The following is a 15,532-nucleotide window of genomic DNA, read 5'->3' on the forward strand; positions in this document are numbered from 1 at the left end:
TTCGTGCATTAATTTATGATTTTTCAAAATAAACTTCACAAATAATATCTAAAATGTTTGGGTCATAAAAACTTGATATTATCTGTTAAAAAACAGAATCATAATTTTAAATAATTTTTTGTTTTTAAAATTACATGCCTATGTTTTTTGTGATATAAACGTGGCAAATCATGCGCCGTCTATCGTGATGCAAAACGACATCAATTCCAATGTTAAATAAACAAATTGTGATTTTATCCGTAAAACGTAGAATCCACCCGAAGACTAACTATGGGATACGATAAGCCTCAGGGGTTTCCCGTCTGCGGCTAACGTATGGGGGCTTCCCTTCCCCTGTTGCGTTGGCGAGTTCCTATTGGTTGATCCCATTATTAGGTTTTCCTCGAAGAGGATCTAATAATTTCCTCGACTCGCGACTTAAATTTAATGACTTGTCTGACACTTCGGGCCCCGCCTGAGTTGGACCTCCGCTCCCATCACCCTCTCTTTTTTCAAACCCCTCTGAATTACCCATCCTGCCCTTCCCGCCTTGCCCGGTAAAATGCCTCCGCAGTGAGCGAAGCAGTTTGGCAACGGCGGTGACGGTCTCGGGGTTCAATACTTTGAATGGGGGCATTGCCGTCCAATAAAAGCGGGGAGTACACGAGACAGTGGACGCGTGACGCAACTGCCCGTGCGCGAGTAGGTGGGGGGGCGCGTGGGCTTCGCGAATACCCACTCGAACCGCACCCTCTTTTTGCTCTTTTTTTACTCTCTCGCCCTCGCTAAAACAGAGCCTTCCCAGTGGCGTTGACAGACCAGAGCTTATCTAGGGTTTTTCTGCCGTCTCCTCTGTGCTTCGAGGTACTGTCTTTTTGCTGTAAACCCTAGTTTTGAGCTGGAAGGGGCTTCGGTTTTGTATCTTTTCAGCTGATTCTGACGTTCCGGGCTGTTTCCTGGAGTGTTTTGGGGGTGGGTACTGAGCAATGCTGCTATGGATTTTGCCATTTTTGGATGTTTTGTGTTTGGGGTTCCTGAATTCGAGTTTGATCTGTGTGTTTCTTCTTCTGTTTTTGCTTTCAGTGTTGCAGGAATCGCTGGCTTTGGTCTCACTCGCTGCTTCTCTGACGTTTGGGTAATGTATATATGTTGTGTGGCTGTGTTCATTATCTGCCTTGCATGTTGGGTTTTTGGGCTTGATGTGTCTATTTGAGCTGCTTGCTGGGTTTTCTTCTGTTGTTTGTGGCTTAGAATAGCTTGGATGGTTCTGATTTTGTTCTTTTTTCTTTTGTTTTTTTTTCACGGTTTGGGTAGCGTCCTGCTCGGCATGTTTCGCAATGTAGCATGCTTTAAGGTTTCTTCTAGGCCTTCTGGCTTTTGTGGTCTTTCTGGGTGTTTAATTTTCAAGTTTGTGCTTCTTCTTTTTTTTTTTTTTCTGTGGTGGGTCTTCTGTCAGTTCGAGCTTGTCCTGGTGGGCTTTCCTCGCTTGCTTTGTTGAGGCTTGAGAGTTTTTTCTGTGGTTTAATTTGTCAACTGCTCTGCTTGCTGTTGTTTTTCTGCACTGTAGCCGCCAGTAACGCTTTCAGTGGGCTATTTTGAGCTAATTCCTGTTTTAGATCCTTCGAGTTCCACAACGGCTGGGTCTTAAATGCCCTACTATATACGTTTTACACAAATGGTACCGACATGTTTTCAATTTTTTACCTTTTTGAGTTTTTCCTGGGCGGCCAGACCTCTATTGCCTTGTTTTGCTTGTGAAATTGTAGTTCTTGGACTGGCGTGTGTTCTCTCGCGACCTTAATGTGTCATTTTGAAAAATTTAGGGTGTTACCATACTTGGAGGCTGTTCTAGTGTGTTCTGATACTTCATATGGAGTTCCAGATTCCCGTTATAAACCTTGGCGTGTGTGTGATTTGAAGCATATTGAAATTGTTTTTTTGTGGATTTTAAGCTTGCGTTAATTTACATATTTCCATGAAATTGTAATTCCGGTTCACTTTCAATCAATGTGTTCCAAAAGCCCTTATTTTTTTATACTTGAATTAAGAGTTTTGGCATCTTCAGTAACAATGCAGCAGAGCCAGAAGGAGTTCTGATACCCCAGAAAAGGTTTCGGTACTCTATTTCAAAGTTTGTGTGGTCCTCATTAATCCATTATCTACTTGAGCTCTAAATCTGGCTATATTCTCATTATAAATTTATGGAATTTCTGGGTTTTGAATTAGCCTTTGAGTTCTGTGAAATTGGGAGTTTCATAATGCAATGTTATTCACTGATTGGAATCCTTAGGTGCTCTCTAATATTTCTTTAATTTATATTTTATTGTCCAGTTGGGGTGTCTAGATGGATTCATTTGAACCAGATGGGGCTGATGCAGGCAGCTTGCCTCCTCCTCCTCCGATAATTCCACCAGATGTCATTCCCGAGCAAGCTCCTCCTGAACCAGTTAAAAAGAAGGTTGTTCGTGTCCCCATAGCTAGGCGTGGCATTGGATCTAGAGGACAAAAAATACCTCTGCTAACTAATCACTTTAAGGTTAATGTGAATAACCTTGAGGGTCACTTCTTCCACTACAGTGTATGTTCCAGACTGCATTCTTTGTATCCAGTGCTACTTCACTGTTAGATTTGACAAAGATGTTGATTTTCATACCTGTTGCTATGGAAAAGGTTTCTCTCTCTTATGAAGATGGTCGACCTGTTGATGGCAAGGGCATTGGAAGGAAAGTTATTGATCGAGTGCACGAGACATATGATACTGAACTAGCAGGAAAGAACTTTGCATATGATGGCGAGAAGAGTTTGTTTACTCTTGGTGCTCTTCCGCGTAACAAGCTTGAATTCACTGTTGTTCTAGAGGATATTTCATCAAACAGGTAAGGCACAGCTTATGGTTAATCCTTTTCCTGTTTTCCCTAGTGTTCTGTTTTGTTGTTTGTAAATTAAGTTCTGTATTAAAATGACTTCTTTTTTCCAGAAATAATGGAAATGGCAGTCCTGGTGGCCATGGAAGTTCGAATGAGAGTGATAGAAAGAGGCTACGCCGTCCATATCAATCCAAAACATTTAGAGTGGAGATTAGCTTTGCTGCTAAAATACCAATGCAGGCCATTGGAAATGCTTTGCGCGGTCAGGATTCTGAGAACTCTCAAGAAGCTTTAAGAGTTCTGGATATAATTTTAAGGCAGCATGCATCCAAACAGTGAGTTACGTTCAGGATTTTTAATTGCTTGATTTTTTCAATTTCTAACAAAAATCTCTGTTGTAGGGGCTGCCTTCTTGTGCGCCAGTCTTTCTTCCATAATGATCCGAGGAATTTTGCGGATGTGGGAGGTGGTGTCCTTGGCTGCCGGGGTTTCCACTCAAGCTTTAGGACCACCCAGGGTGGTTTGTCACTGAACATTGGTAAGTTCTTCTACTTGGCACTGTGTTCTTTATTTTCTTGAACTATGTTTTTCTCATTGATTATTCTGTTGCCTTCCTGGTCAGATGTATCAACTACTATGATAATACAACCAGGCCCAGTTGTGGATTTTTTGATTGCGAACCAGAATGTTAGAGATCCCTATTCTCTTGACTGGGCAAAGGTAACAAAATCTTTTGCATGACATTGATGTCATAATAGCATGTACTGTATTCATGTTTTGAAGTTTTGACATTCTTTTCTGTCAACAGGCTAAACGTACGCTGAAAAATCTGAGGGTGAAGGCTAGCCCCTCCAATACAGAGTACAAAATAACTGGCTTGAGCGAGAAGTCATGCAAAGAGCAAACGTGTGCTTCCTATCATTACAGTTTCTTACTTGCTGCCCGAAAATGGGCCAAAATGTTTTTTCCTCTTCATTAGTGTTTCACTTACCATGATCTTTATTTCTCCTTCAGAAAACCAAGAAAATATTGAATTAGTGAATTTAATTGAGTGGTCTTGTTCTCCCTTTGTTGTAGGTTTTCATTAAAGCAGAGAGGTGGAAAGGATGGAGATGATGAAGCACTTGAAGTGACCGTTTACGAATATTTCGTTAATTATCGTCACATAGAATTGCGGTATTCAGCAGATCTTCCATGTATTAATGTAGGGAAGCCAAAGCGACCCACATTCATTCCTCTTGAGGTGAATTGTTGTGGTTTTTTATTTCTTTTTGTTTGAGAGATTTGCCTAATGATTGTTGTATATATGGTTTAAACATGTGAGCACTTTTCTTTTAATAGCTTTGTTCGTTGGTTTCATTGCAACGGTATACAAAAGCTTTAAGCACCCTACAAAGGGCTTCACTAGTGGAGAAATCAAGACAAAAGCCCCAAGAAAGGATCAGAGTTTTGGGTGATGTAGGTGTCTTGATTGAAATTGTAATTGATGTAATATTCAGCATGATTTGCTTAGATTTTTAGTCACTTCATGGGTTTCTTGCAGGCTTTAAAAATCAACAATTATGATGCTGAACCCATGCTACGTTCTTGCGGGGTCTCAATCAACTCCCAATTTACTCAAGTAGAAGGTCGGGTTCTGTCGGCACCCAGGGTGTGTATGTTTTTAATTTAAATGAAATACTGAAATAGGTTGTAAAATTGTTTTAGTTGTACAGATTGAATTTTAACTTGACCTTCCCTTGCATGGAATGCTGACCTTGATTTTGTATCTTATTTGATCTTATTTTGTTTTATTGCAGTTGAAAGTAGGAAATGGAGAGGATTTCTTTCCTCGAAATGGGAGATGGAATTTCAACAATAAGGTGCTTCTCCTTGTGTTCTGTCATATTAGGATCTTAGTTCAACTGATCTCACTATATTTTTTGTGCTTTGTTTTAGAAACTAGTGGAGCCAGTAAAGATTGAACGTTGGGCTGTTGTAAATTTTTCTGCTCGATGTGATATCCGTGGTCTTGTGAGAGATCTCATCAAATGTGGAGAAATGAAAGGAATTGTAAGTTTTATTATTATATTTTCTGCAATATGAGAGTCTGTTAATTTAATATGCCTTTTTGGAAAAAAAAAAATTGTGTCATCTTGTTTTTTGGATTTTAGAACTTCTGATGGTTTGAAAAAAGGCTAAGGTATGAGAGTGAATTTGTTATGGGTGATGAAAAATTCTTATATTTAATAAAATGTAAATCTTAGAAGTTATTTTGCTCAATTTGTTAATGCATTGAAAGAAGGGGTGAATGCAAATACAGAGAAAATCTTATTTAAAAAAAAAAAGAAAAGGAGAGTCGAGATTAATGGAAGCTCTTTGTCATGTGTTTTGTAGCTCATTGAACCTCCATTTGATGTATTTGAAGAGAACCCCCAGTCTAGAAGGGCTCCACCTATTGTTAGAGTGGAGAAAATGTTTGAAGATATACAATCCAAACTTCCCGGAGCTCCAAAATTCCTACTTTGCCTTCTTCCGGAGAGGAAGAACTCTGATCTTTATGGTTGTGGCTAGTTTGTTTTGTATTTATAAAGTTAATTTTTGGTTGGTGCTAATGAATCTATCTAATGTTTAAGGTCCTTGGAAGCGAAAAAATCTTGCTGATTTTGGGATTGTCACTCAATGCATTGCTCCTACCAGAGTTAACGATCAATATCTTACAAATGTTCTACTCAAGATCAATGCTAAGGTGTATACTTCATTAATTTGTGATTTTTCATACTGATATACTTTTTTCCTTCTTTCTTAATGTATTTGCTGATATTTAAAGCTAATCTTTTAAAAAAAAAAAAAAAATGGAATATTAAAATTTTTTTAATCAACTTGTACCAGCTTGGTGGCTTGAATTCAGTCCTGGCAGTTGAACATTCACCCTCTATACCTATGGTGTCTAAGGTTCCTACCTTAATTCTTGGGATGGATGTCTCTCATGGCTCTCCTGGGCAGTCTGATATACCTTCAATTGCTGCGGTAACACGTTGCTTTATGAATTTATAACTGCATATGTATTGTTATCCCTTGTTTCTAGGGATTTTTATGCTAAAATACTGTTAGTACTTGAGATATGTAATCAGTTTATTAATCATGCTGTACTGTACTGTTCAATTTTTTTTTCTTGGTTTCATTGTTAAAAGAAAAATAATTTGTTCTGTTGCTGTGAAAAAAAAATGAGAAAGTGAATAGTCTTATCTAATCTATTTGATATCTTTTTTTGGCATGTTTTATCAATTGAAACTGTAGGTGGTAAGCTCCAGGCAGTGGCCTTTGATTTCTCGTTATAGAGCATCAGTTCGTACACAATCCCCAAAAGTTGAAATGGTAGACTCTCTATTTAAGAAAGTATCTGACACTGTAGATGAAGGCATATTAAGGTGCAGTTTTGGTCATTTCATGTATTGCTGAAATGATTTTTTGATTTCTAGATTTCTATATGTTTTTCTCTGGGTTTAGCTGCAGGTCATGGCTGCAAAAGTGATAATTGCTCTTTTAATTTCAGGGAGCTCTTACTTGATTTTTATGTAAGTTCAGGGAAAAGGAAACCTGATCAAATTATTATATTCAGGTACTTGCTTCCTTTTCATTTGGCAATTGGCTCAAGTGTTTACAACATAGTCTATTTGGACTACTAACCGGTTAACCCCTCTCTGCCTTCCTCTCATCTTGTAGAGAAGTATTACTTCCATTTTTTAGAATTTTTTTCTTAGAAGTCCTAAATCTGCATCTTCTCACAACAAAACCTGCAAGATCTCCTTTTCCATTTTGGAAGTCCTGAAACTGCATCTCTCATTTGATGTGTGGTGTTCTAGATTGGTATACCATGTGTGAGATTTTTTTTTTCTTTTTGGCTTGTACCATTCATTAAATATCTTGCAGATATTAGAGAAGTTGTAGCATTGTACAAAGATAATCTTTTGGCCTTACTAGCATGTTGAAACCCCCATAAAAAATTCCTTTTGTTGCTTGAATTGTTCGCCTAAATAGAAATAAAAATATGGCTTTTAATACTTGATAACATCAATATCCATATCCTTTGGATCCAAAGTATTAATGTTATCTAAAAGAATAATTTGCTTATCAATTATTTTCTTCATTTATCTTAGATTAATCTTCACTCATTAGTTAATTAACTGTTTTATTTAGGGATGGGGTTAGCGAATCCCAGTTCAACCAAGTTTTGAACATTGAGCTGGATCAAATTATAGAGGTGTTTGTGCTTATCCAAACCCTTTTTTTACACTTGTTACCCCACTATTTCCTTGGACTAATTTGAAATAGATCTGTGATCATAAATTTTCTTAAATTTTTTAAAAAATGTTTCATGTGTAGGCATGTAAGTTCCTTGATGAGAAGTGGTGTCCCAAATTTGTGGTAATTGTTGCTCAAAAGAATCATCACACCAAATTCTTCCAAGCTGGTGGGTGTCCAGACAATGTTCCTCCTGGTAAGCTACTCTATAATCTCAAACTAGAAAATTGGTTACAGCATTGCGTGTACATGTCCCTCATTTTGTTTTTTTCGGGTTTTTCACTTTACAGGAACTGTCATAGACAACAAAGTTTGCCATCCCCGAAACAATGATTTCTACTTATGCGCACATGCTGGAATGATTGTGAGTATAAACTTGAAGTTGTGGTATTAATTAAGAACTTGGTTTTTGATAGTCGAATTTTCATGTTTTTTGTTTGTGCTGAATTTAATGTGCGTGATTGATCTTGAGCTGCAACTAAATTGTCGGTGCATTTTTGGTTGTCTTTCTCTTCAGTTTTCATTTATCTTCCCATCTCATATTGACCTACTAGTTGGATTGGTTCTAATTGATACTAAAATCAATATGTCTTAAACCCTTCCATGTTTTATCTATGAGATCAACTAGGTCGTCTCCACATGAGATGTACTCAGGAAGACATTGTTATAGTCCAAAGGAATGCTTTAGTTGTAGATATCATGTTTTCAAATGTGAACTAGTGCTTAGCTAAAACATCACTATTTCTTTCTTCGTCCGTTTTTTGGGGTCTTATGGGTTGGAAGATATAAACAAATTCTTAAACTGATTATTAGTCATTCCAAAATCTCAGTTACTTTTTTCACATGTTAATGAGGTTGGATAATTATATTTATTTATGCCTTTCAATCATATATGCCAATTGTAATTATTTTACTGCTTGCTTTAATTTGCAGGGGACCACGAGGCCCACACATTACCATGTGTTGTTAGATGAAGTTGGTTTTTCTGCAGATGACCTACAGGATCTTGTTCATTCTCTGTCATATGTGTAAGTTGATTCGGGCCGTTATAGTTATTGAAATAATGGTTATTGAAGAGTTTTGACAGTGGTAATGACCTTGAGATTTATCATTACTGCAGGTACCAGCGAAGTACCACCGCCATTTCTGTTGGTAATTTTGAAACCTTTGCATTAAACAATGTTTTCTTTAATTGGTTCAGTAATGTGTTATTGTTGGCTTACAAAGATAGCCTTCTAATTTGTTTGACTTGGTCTGGTACATGCATGTTGAGTTCACCCCTCTAATTCTTGTCAACCTTCATTCATGTGTGCAGTTGCACCAATATGCTATGCTCATTTGGCAGCCACTCAAGTGGGACAATTTATGAAGTTTGAAGAAGCATCTGAAACATCTTCAAGCCATGGTGGGATGACAACTGCAGGGACAGTTCCTGTCCCTCAGTTGCCTAAATTACAAGAAAATGTGTGCAACTCCATGTTCTTTTGTTAAATGGCTTGGATAAATTTCTTTTTTTGGGGTAGGGGGGTAAAATGATGCTTGACTTTTGTATAGTTTTTGAATCTTGCTCCGGTGTGTTGGACAATTTGAAATTTTTAGAAGTAATAGTAGAGGTAGTAGTATAGTAGTGGTGATAAGCTTTAGGAGCATCCATTAGGTGTAGGGTTATCTTTTGATGATGCATGTTGTTTTACTTCTACTGTTAGACATGGCGTGTTGCCATTTTGCTTCAGATGCAACTTGAGGCCTTTAATGGATTTGCTCACTGCTCATGTCAATTAGAGCTTTATGCCTTGAGTTGAGATGCGCAGCGGTGGTTCTACATTTTCCTGCCATAAAAGAGTGTTTTTAAAATGATTGAAAGACTTGATGTCATTTTTTTTTTCTTTTGTGATAAGCATGTAGTTCTGGACTTTGCAAGTAGGAATTGTTTTGACAGACACCATGTTATATGCGAAATGGGATACAATATAAGAATTGTTACATGCCCTCAAGGAGGAAGAGTGGGGAGAGGAGTTAAGGGAAAAAGGTAGAAAATTTTGTGAACTTGTGTTCAGGAGAGAAGTGCACACGTGCGGAGCGGGAAAAGTTTGGTGTGGGGGGGAGGGGGGGTGGAAAATATGCTTGATGCTTGGTAGGAGAGAGATGAGAGATTAATATATATTTTTACTTGTCTTGTGTTAGAAGTGCTTGAGCTTGGACAATAATTCTTGGATTTGTGTAGAATTTGAGCTTGGATTTAAAACATTGTGTTTTTTTCAAATTTACATGGTTAAATTTAAAATGTGAAATTTATGCAGAAAATGTGAAAATGAGACTGCTCCATGTGACTGTAGCTTAGGCATGTTTGAAAGTAGGTTGGTTTTGGAAGAGTAAGAGATGGATTATTGATTTTTACTCTTAAATAAGAAAAGAGGTTGATTTCATCAATTATCTCACTATACATCATGGATAAAGAAGTGTCTTATTTAAATGAAATTGTTTTATCTTTTAAAAAAATATTGCATTCTTTTTAATTTAAAGTATCGTTCAAAAATTTGTGTACTTCAAAATATGGAAGCTGTGCATTTAATAGGAGGAAGAATGCTAATTATATTAAAACTATTTATGGAACCAACAACCAAGAATGTTAAATTGACTTATACTCGAGGGCTCAAATCTGAGGAATTTTTAAATAGTATAAGTGAAGCTTTTAATTTTGATAGGGAGATTCTTTTTCATATATAGTTCTTGTGGTTCTGAACTATTTTGGTGTTTATTTAGTCTTAAAAAATTGTGAAAATATTAATTATATTTAATTTTTCCAAAACAACTTTACATAAAGATTTATAATTAATTTTTACTGTTTATTTTAATTATTCTTTGAGAAAAAATAAAAGTAAATTAACAATACTTATAAATAAAAATTATTTTATTTTATGAAAATATATGTAAATGATCTCACTTAGATCTCAATATTCTTATGTAGTCTATTTTTCCATAGTTATCCGAATTTTCTATCATTTACCATTTACAAAATCACAATGCGAAAGAAAGAGAAAAACAGAGGTCAAAGCTCGTGCGATTAATCTAACTTTGGAATCCATCAAGTATCAGACAGCAACTCAATGCTAATTAACATGTTTCAGTAACAAAAATCTGGAAAAAAAAAAACCCTAAAATCGGAAAAACGTACTAACCGAATTTGACGGCAAATCGATCATGTATACAGGAAATGGAGCGAAGGCCATGGCGCCGCAGTAGTCATAATGAGCAGCAGAAGTGATGCGATGACGATGATGATGTGCAGACCACCGGCAGTAGTACTAATGCTTGATGATGATGGATAGGCATTATTCCGGCGGGAGGAGGGGAAAGGGGGGAGAGAGGGTGGCGGAGGGATGTATTCGACGACGTGGACAGCGAGCTTCATTCCGTTGAAGCAGAACTGGGCGCCGCCGCAGATGAAGTAATAGGGCTTTGGCTCCGTGAGATTGAAGACGTCGCGGCCTCCCCGAGTCACGTTCTTTATGAAGTCCCTGTCCGTGCAGGTCTCGTAGCACGTGTGATTCACTTCCAGAACGTTGAAGTACCGCTTGTCAAATCCAAAATCTTCATTCAAAAGAAAAGATCCAATTAATTATATATAGTCAGTTATTACGTAGACAATAAATACATATATATATATATATATATTTACATTTATAAATCTTCATCAGCATTCAATTAACAATTGTACGTTCTAGCTAAATGGAATCAACTTGAGACACAATGCATAATACTCGATAAATGTCCATCGAGAATCATTATTTGAATTTGTGAAACAGAAAAAAATGCAGGAAGAAACGCAGAGATCACAGATGCGAGCTAGTAATATATAATAGAGAACAAAATGCAGAGAGAGAGAGGTTAATTAGGAATTTAGGAATTACATAGCCAATCGCCGACGTAGAAGGTCTCATGAGTGGTCCAGTTGGTGTAGTTGACATTAGGTTTCCAGCCTTCCCGTTGTCCTCCGACGCGGTGCAGCGACGGCTTCCGGCATTCTACCCTCGTAAGCAATCCCAGCACCGCCACCGCCACAGCCGCCGCAGCCACCATCACCGTGCACGGTGAGCCTCTCTTCCACAACAAACAACTATCCTCCATAAATCGATGATCACTTCTTCATGTATACATTTAAGCAACTCTCTCTCTCTCTCTAGATGCTCTTCTAGATACAGGACAGCAGACGGAAGCGAAATGCAGAACTCGAATCTCGATCATCGGGTTGTAGTTATGGTTCTGGTAAGGAAGTTGGCAGGCGCGATCTACGGTTCGCCACCAGCGCAGTTTAGCATTAACATCCTAGCTAGCGCCGGGAGCTTCTGCTAAAGCTACCCTGCTCCCCGAGATTCTTTTCAAGTGGCCTCCGTACACGTGTCAGATAAAGATCTCTGTGGCACAACTCTTCCCCCTGGAAGTTGGAACGGTACTGCGGATTCAGAGTTTTGATTTGGGCGTCGTCACTTGCCACGTCGAAAGCACACGGGAAGTGCTTACTGGAAAGTGCTTATTCCTTACTTCTTACTTACCATTCCAATACATACACTTGCACTCTTCAATTAGAATCCATCTCAAAATTAAAGCCAAAATGCTTGCTCAACACCAACCTCAATGAATAAATGCTATTTGTACTTCTTTAGATTCTCATTTGAATGTCTTAAAAAATAAGTATTTTTTTATAAATACTTACCTCAATAAGTAGTATTTAATTTATATTTAAATATGTATTTAATACTTTTTAAAATAGTTTTTTTTAAGAAAAAAAATATTGCTAGGATAATTTTTTTAAGAATAATATTTATCTAAAAAGTATTTATAATAAGTAATTTCAGACAACTTCTAGATAAGCACTTTTTCTAGAAAAATATTTTTTTATAAGTGGTTCCAAATGATCCCTTAATATTATGTTTGCGGGTCGGATTTTGATTTATGAGGGTTTGAAAAAATATATAATATAAAATTATATTGAATTTTTTTTTTCAAACCAATCAAAATTCGAATCTATGATTTGAAATCTATATATATTTTCAAAGCAGCATAAATAGAAATAAATTTGTTTTACACTCATTTTATTTAGGGTAATTAGCACCAATAAAATAATGACTCCTATCTTGTGGTTATTTTTATAAAAAAATTTATGGTCATTTATGTCGGAGTGATAGTTTATTTGTAAGTTTTATAAATTTAAATGTAACAATTAAATTTTTAAGAAGTAACATGTAATTAGGGACTAGCAATATAATTTATCCTAACTAATATAACAATAAAACAGATTGAAGAGTTTAAAATTTAAATTTCATATTTGAATTTGTGCCCCTTCATATGTATTAGTATTAGGCATGCACTAAAGAATTCAAATTTAAAATTAATTTATTAATTTCTGTTATTTATGGTGTGACTCTTATATTTCAAGAGTTTATAAACAAAGGGAAAAACATATGGATGTGGTTTTAGTGCAGGGCAGCAACAAAGACTCGTCGACGAGTGGATAAAATTGTCGACGAGTGTCTTGTTCTCGTCGACGAATGGTTGTTGGGCTGTGAAAAGAATTTAAATTTTGAATTTGAACGTTAGAGTGGTTGGGTATTTAAAGAGAAACCTCCGAGGGGTTGTTATACATGTCATTTTGGGCATATTTCAATATGTAAGAGGGTGAAAGAAGGAGAGAAGATCATTGTATTATGAGACTTTGATTTTCATAGTGAATCTCTTGCCGATTTCTCCCGTGGATGTAGGTTTTACCGAACTACGTAATTCTTGGTAACTTTGCACTTATCTTTATTCTCTTTATCTTGCTGTGGTTGTGGAATGTTTTCTGTTTATCACCATTTTGTTTGTTGCAAGTATCGATGTGTGATCATTTATACAATGTTCATTCCGCTGCGCATTGTTGGGAGAGGTCGCCCTTATTTTTCACAATAATTTCCTACTTTTAGAGGTGATGGAAACTAGTATTAAGAGGAAACTAAGAGAGTGTTTAGTTGTGAAAAATATTTTTTATTTTAAGTTTTTTTTAGTTTTTCAAAGAATTATTTAAGTTTAAACTTGCTTTTTTATTTCTAATATTTGTATTAAAAATGTAGAAAATAAAGAGTTTTTTAAAATGTGCAAAATAATTTTTTATTCTTTATTTTTATATTTCAAAATAATCATAAAAAAGATAACTTGTTTTCTGATTTTATAAAATTTATATAACCTAATATTTTTTAGAATTAATTTTAGGGTTTGAATTTGAATTTTTATGGATTTAGAAGAAATTCTATACAAAATCCACACAAGTTAAGGCGTGACATCCAAATTCCATGCGCACATATATAAAACAAGAATCAGAAATCTAGAAAAATAATAATAATATTTTTTTCAATTTAACTATTATGGATCTAAAAAATGAAAAATAGTGACATCTTTGTTATTAGTTGATAAATTATAAATAGAAAATAAATTTATTTTCACAAGAAAAAAGTGAAAAAAATATTTATCATTGTTCATTAATTCATACTTAAAATTAGTTAACCTGTTTGTAATTTTTTCAGAAACTAAAACACAAAAATGAAAACTATTTTCCACACCTAAACGAGTCCTAATTTTTTAGTAATCAACCTAAAAAACTAACCTTAGATTGGGGATTTTAACATTTAAATATATATTAGAACTAACCATGCACTATGTGAAGACTTTTCGATTCTAAAAAGTGGTATTAAAGCTGATGGTTTGTAACTCAAGTAAAAAAAAAAAGTGTAAATCAAGATCTAAGTGCATAATTCTCCTAACGTGCTAAGGTGCTAATAGTTGAAGGATCAAGTATTACCGAGTCCAATAAGGATTATTTAGGCTGAGTAGATAAATTCAAATGGGGTTAAAATTTGGGAGGTCGAATTGGTTTAAAAGTACAGGGAATAAAATTTGAGGCACCTAAGGTCTGATGGTAAAGCCCATTTAAGTAACTGCTGGAAAATTAATGGGAATCTGGCTGGTGGAGAATTGATTCGGGAACTAGATTCCCACGCAATAGAGAATTACGCCACTCACAAGTGAGGGAGAGTATGTTGAAAACCCACTCGACAAAATTGTCTTACATTGAAAAATTAAATGGAGGATAACTGACTTATATACATAGACTGAGTCTAAGACCTAATAGCTTAAATTTTTGGGTCAAGTTGATACTTACTCGCTCATGTATATGAAACTCGTAGGAAGACTTTTTGATTCTAACATAGATTAAAGTAATAATTAAAAACCATTTAGAGTTCCCAACTTTAGGTTCATGAGAATGGAATTGGAAACCCGGATTTAAATTCGTATAAATTAGGATAAAACATAGTTATACTTTCTTCTAAATTCATACGTCCAAACTGTGTCTAATTAACAGTGTATGTAATCAAAGCTTAGAATATTGATATTGATATTGGAGTAGAGGAGGCTATGCATACGCCCATGCTGTTCAACTCTCATCATGGGAAAGTTAATTGGAGCAACAGATCCAACGTTTCCAACTGCATTTCTGATTATATTCGTCTTGCTCATCAGAACCTTGAATTCATGTTTGGGAAATGACGAGTTCAGAACTTGTTTATGAATCAAATGTAATAGAGCTAATACGCAAATTCAATTTGAAACTAAAAATTTTATGAGTAGAACCTATAACAAGAAGTACTCTGCTACCAAAAAGCTCATCTCTAACAAAATACTCTCAAACTTTTCTCACCCTCGAGCAGTCACACGAGTAGAAGTGGAAGGGCGTCATTATTTTCCTGTGCCATGATTTGCCTTAATTTCAATGAGCGCAAACCTCATTGGAAACTCAAAAATGCAATACTGCTGCCTGGCATCTTCGATATGTCTCGTACGAGGCATCCACTGGTTGAAACGAGACTTGTACGTCGTAGATTTAGAAGACTTCAGAAGGAATGAAGGGTTAAATTACAGATGGACTGTTCTCCTGTTACATAGCTCAGACTCAATGTAGACTTTCAATGATTCCAACAAAACAACTATTAACTTACGAAAAAATCAGGGTGGTTTCACCAATACCATATTCACTCGAGGAGAAATGGGTTCAAGCGGCATCTCTCTATCGGCATCCTTCTACTCATTGGCACTTCTCTGTTTTGGTTTACCCTTTGTTTCGCACTTTTCTGGTTGTTTCCGCTTCCTTTCTACGTGTGCTCTGTGCCAAAACAAGTGTCTCTAGCATCATGGGATTGAAGTTCAAATGTTTGAGTAACAAAGATTTCATTCTTGGTGTTTATATGTTTAAATTCTATTTCCAGCATTTGTAATTCTGCAAAATAAATAAATCTAGTATAGCATTAAACATAATCGCTTGATGGCAGTCCTGTTTTTTCCATAACTTCGTATTTCTTGTGTTGTTTCCCTGG

General features: G+C 35.9%; 2 protein-coding genes across 6 annotated transcripts; one reads left to right on the forward strand and one right to left on the reverse strand.

Annotated features, from left to right (window-relative positions):
* The first annotated feature begins 541 nt into the window (after nucleotides 1-541).
* LOC131147837 (protein argonaute 4-like) lies at nucleotides 542-8,970 on the forward strand. 5 transcript variants are annotated; one of them, XM_058097446.1, is made up of 25 exons: nucleotides 542-951; nucleotides 1,063-1,114; nucleotides 2,045-2,089; nucleotides 2,311-2,557; nucleotides 2,650-2,855; nucleotides 2,957-3,181; nucleotides 3,248-3,384; nucleotides 3,469-3,566; nucleotides 3,655-3,752; nucleotides 3,924-4,089; nucleotides 4,188-4,304; nucleotides 4,390-4,497; nucleotides 4,646-4,708; nucleotides 4,785-4,898; nucleotides 5,223-5,388; nucleotides 5,462-5,574; nucleotides 5,718-5,855; nucleotides 6,126-6,256; nucleotides 6,382-6,447; nucleotides 7,026-7,089; nucleotides 7,212-7,326; nucleotides 7,421-7,494; nucleotides 8,064-8,158; nucleotides 8,251-8,282; nucleotides 8,446-8,970. In XM_058097446.1, exons 4-25 carry the CDS (start codon nucleotides 2,324-2,326, stop codon nucleotides 8,619-8,621), a joined length of 2,736 nt encoding a protein of 911 aa, XP_057953429.1. In that variant the 5' UTR covers nucleotides 542-951; nucleotides 1,063-1,114; nucleotides 2,045-2,089; nucleotides 2,311-2,323; the 3' UTR covers nucleotides 8,622-8,970. The 5 variants fall into 5 exon arrangements, 4 of the variants coding, with proteins under 4 accessions (XP_057953429.1, XP_057953430.1, XP_057953427.1 ...); XM_058097447.1 differs by having other exon boundaries at nucleotides 542-843; XM_058097444.1 differs by lacking the exon at nucleotides 2,045-2,089.
* A 1,120-nt stretch (nucleotides 8,971-10,090) lies between these two features.
* Nucleotides 10,091-11,376, reverse strand: LOC131147838 (early nodulin-like protein 20). Its single transcript, XM_058097448.1, has 2 exons — nucleotides 11,042-11,376; nucleotides 10,091-10,721 (listed from the first exon to the last, which is right to left on the reverse strand). Exons 1-2 carry the CDS (start codon nucleotides 11,256-11,258, stop codon nucleotides 10,330-10,332), a joined length of 609 nt encoding a protein of 202 aa, XP_057953431.1. The 5' UTR covers nucleotides 11,259-11,376; the 3' UTR covers nucleotides 10,091-10,329.
* Nucleotides 11,377-15,532: the final 4,156 nt, after the last annotated feature.

The sequence above is a fragment of the Malania oleifera genome, chromosome 2 (genome assembly GCF_029873635.1).
Source record: "Malania oleifera isolate guangnan ecotype guangnan chromosome 2, ASM2987363v1, whole genome shotgun sequence".
Lineage (NCBI taxonomy): Eukaryota > Viridiplantae > Streptophyta > Magnoliopsida > Santalales > Ximeniaceae > Malania > Malania oleifera.

What these genes read in the sequence shown, in the direction of transcription:
- LOC131147838 (XM_058097448.1), bottom strand. Translation starts at nt 11,258, where the DNA reads ATGGAGGATAGTTGTTTGTTGTGGAAGAGAGGCTCACCGTGCACGGTG. An exon ending in CTACGTCGGCGATTGGCTAT is followed by an intron (nt 10,722 to 11,041) that starts GTAATTCCTAAA and finishes TTTTGAATGAAG; the next exon opens with ATTTTGGATTTGACAAGCGG.
- LOC131147837 (XM_058097446.1), top strand. Translation starts at nt 2,324, where the DNA reads ATGGATTCATTTGAACCAGATGGGGCTGATGCAGGCAGCTTGCCTCCT. An exon ending in ATTCTCTTGACTGGGCAAAG is followed by an intron (nt 3,567 to 3,654) that starts GTAACAAAATCT and finishes TTCTGTCAACAG; the next exon opens with GCTAAACGTACGCTGAAAAA. An exon ending in GAAGAACTCTGATCTTTATG is followed by an intron (nt 5,389 to 5,461) that starts GTTGTGGCTAGT and finishes CTAATGTTTAAG; the next exon opens with GTCCTTGGAAGCGAAAAAAT.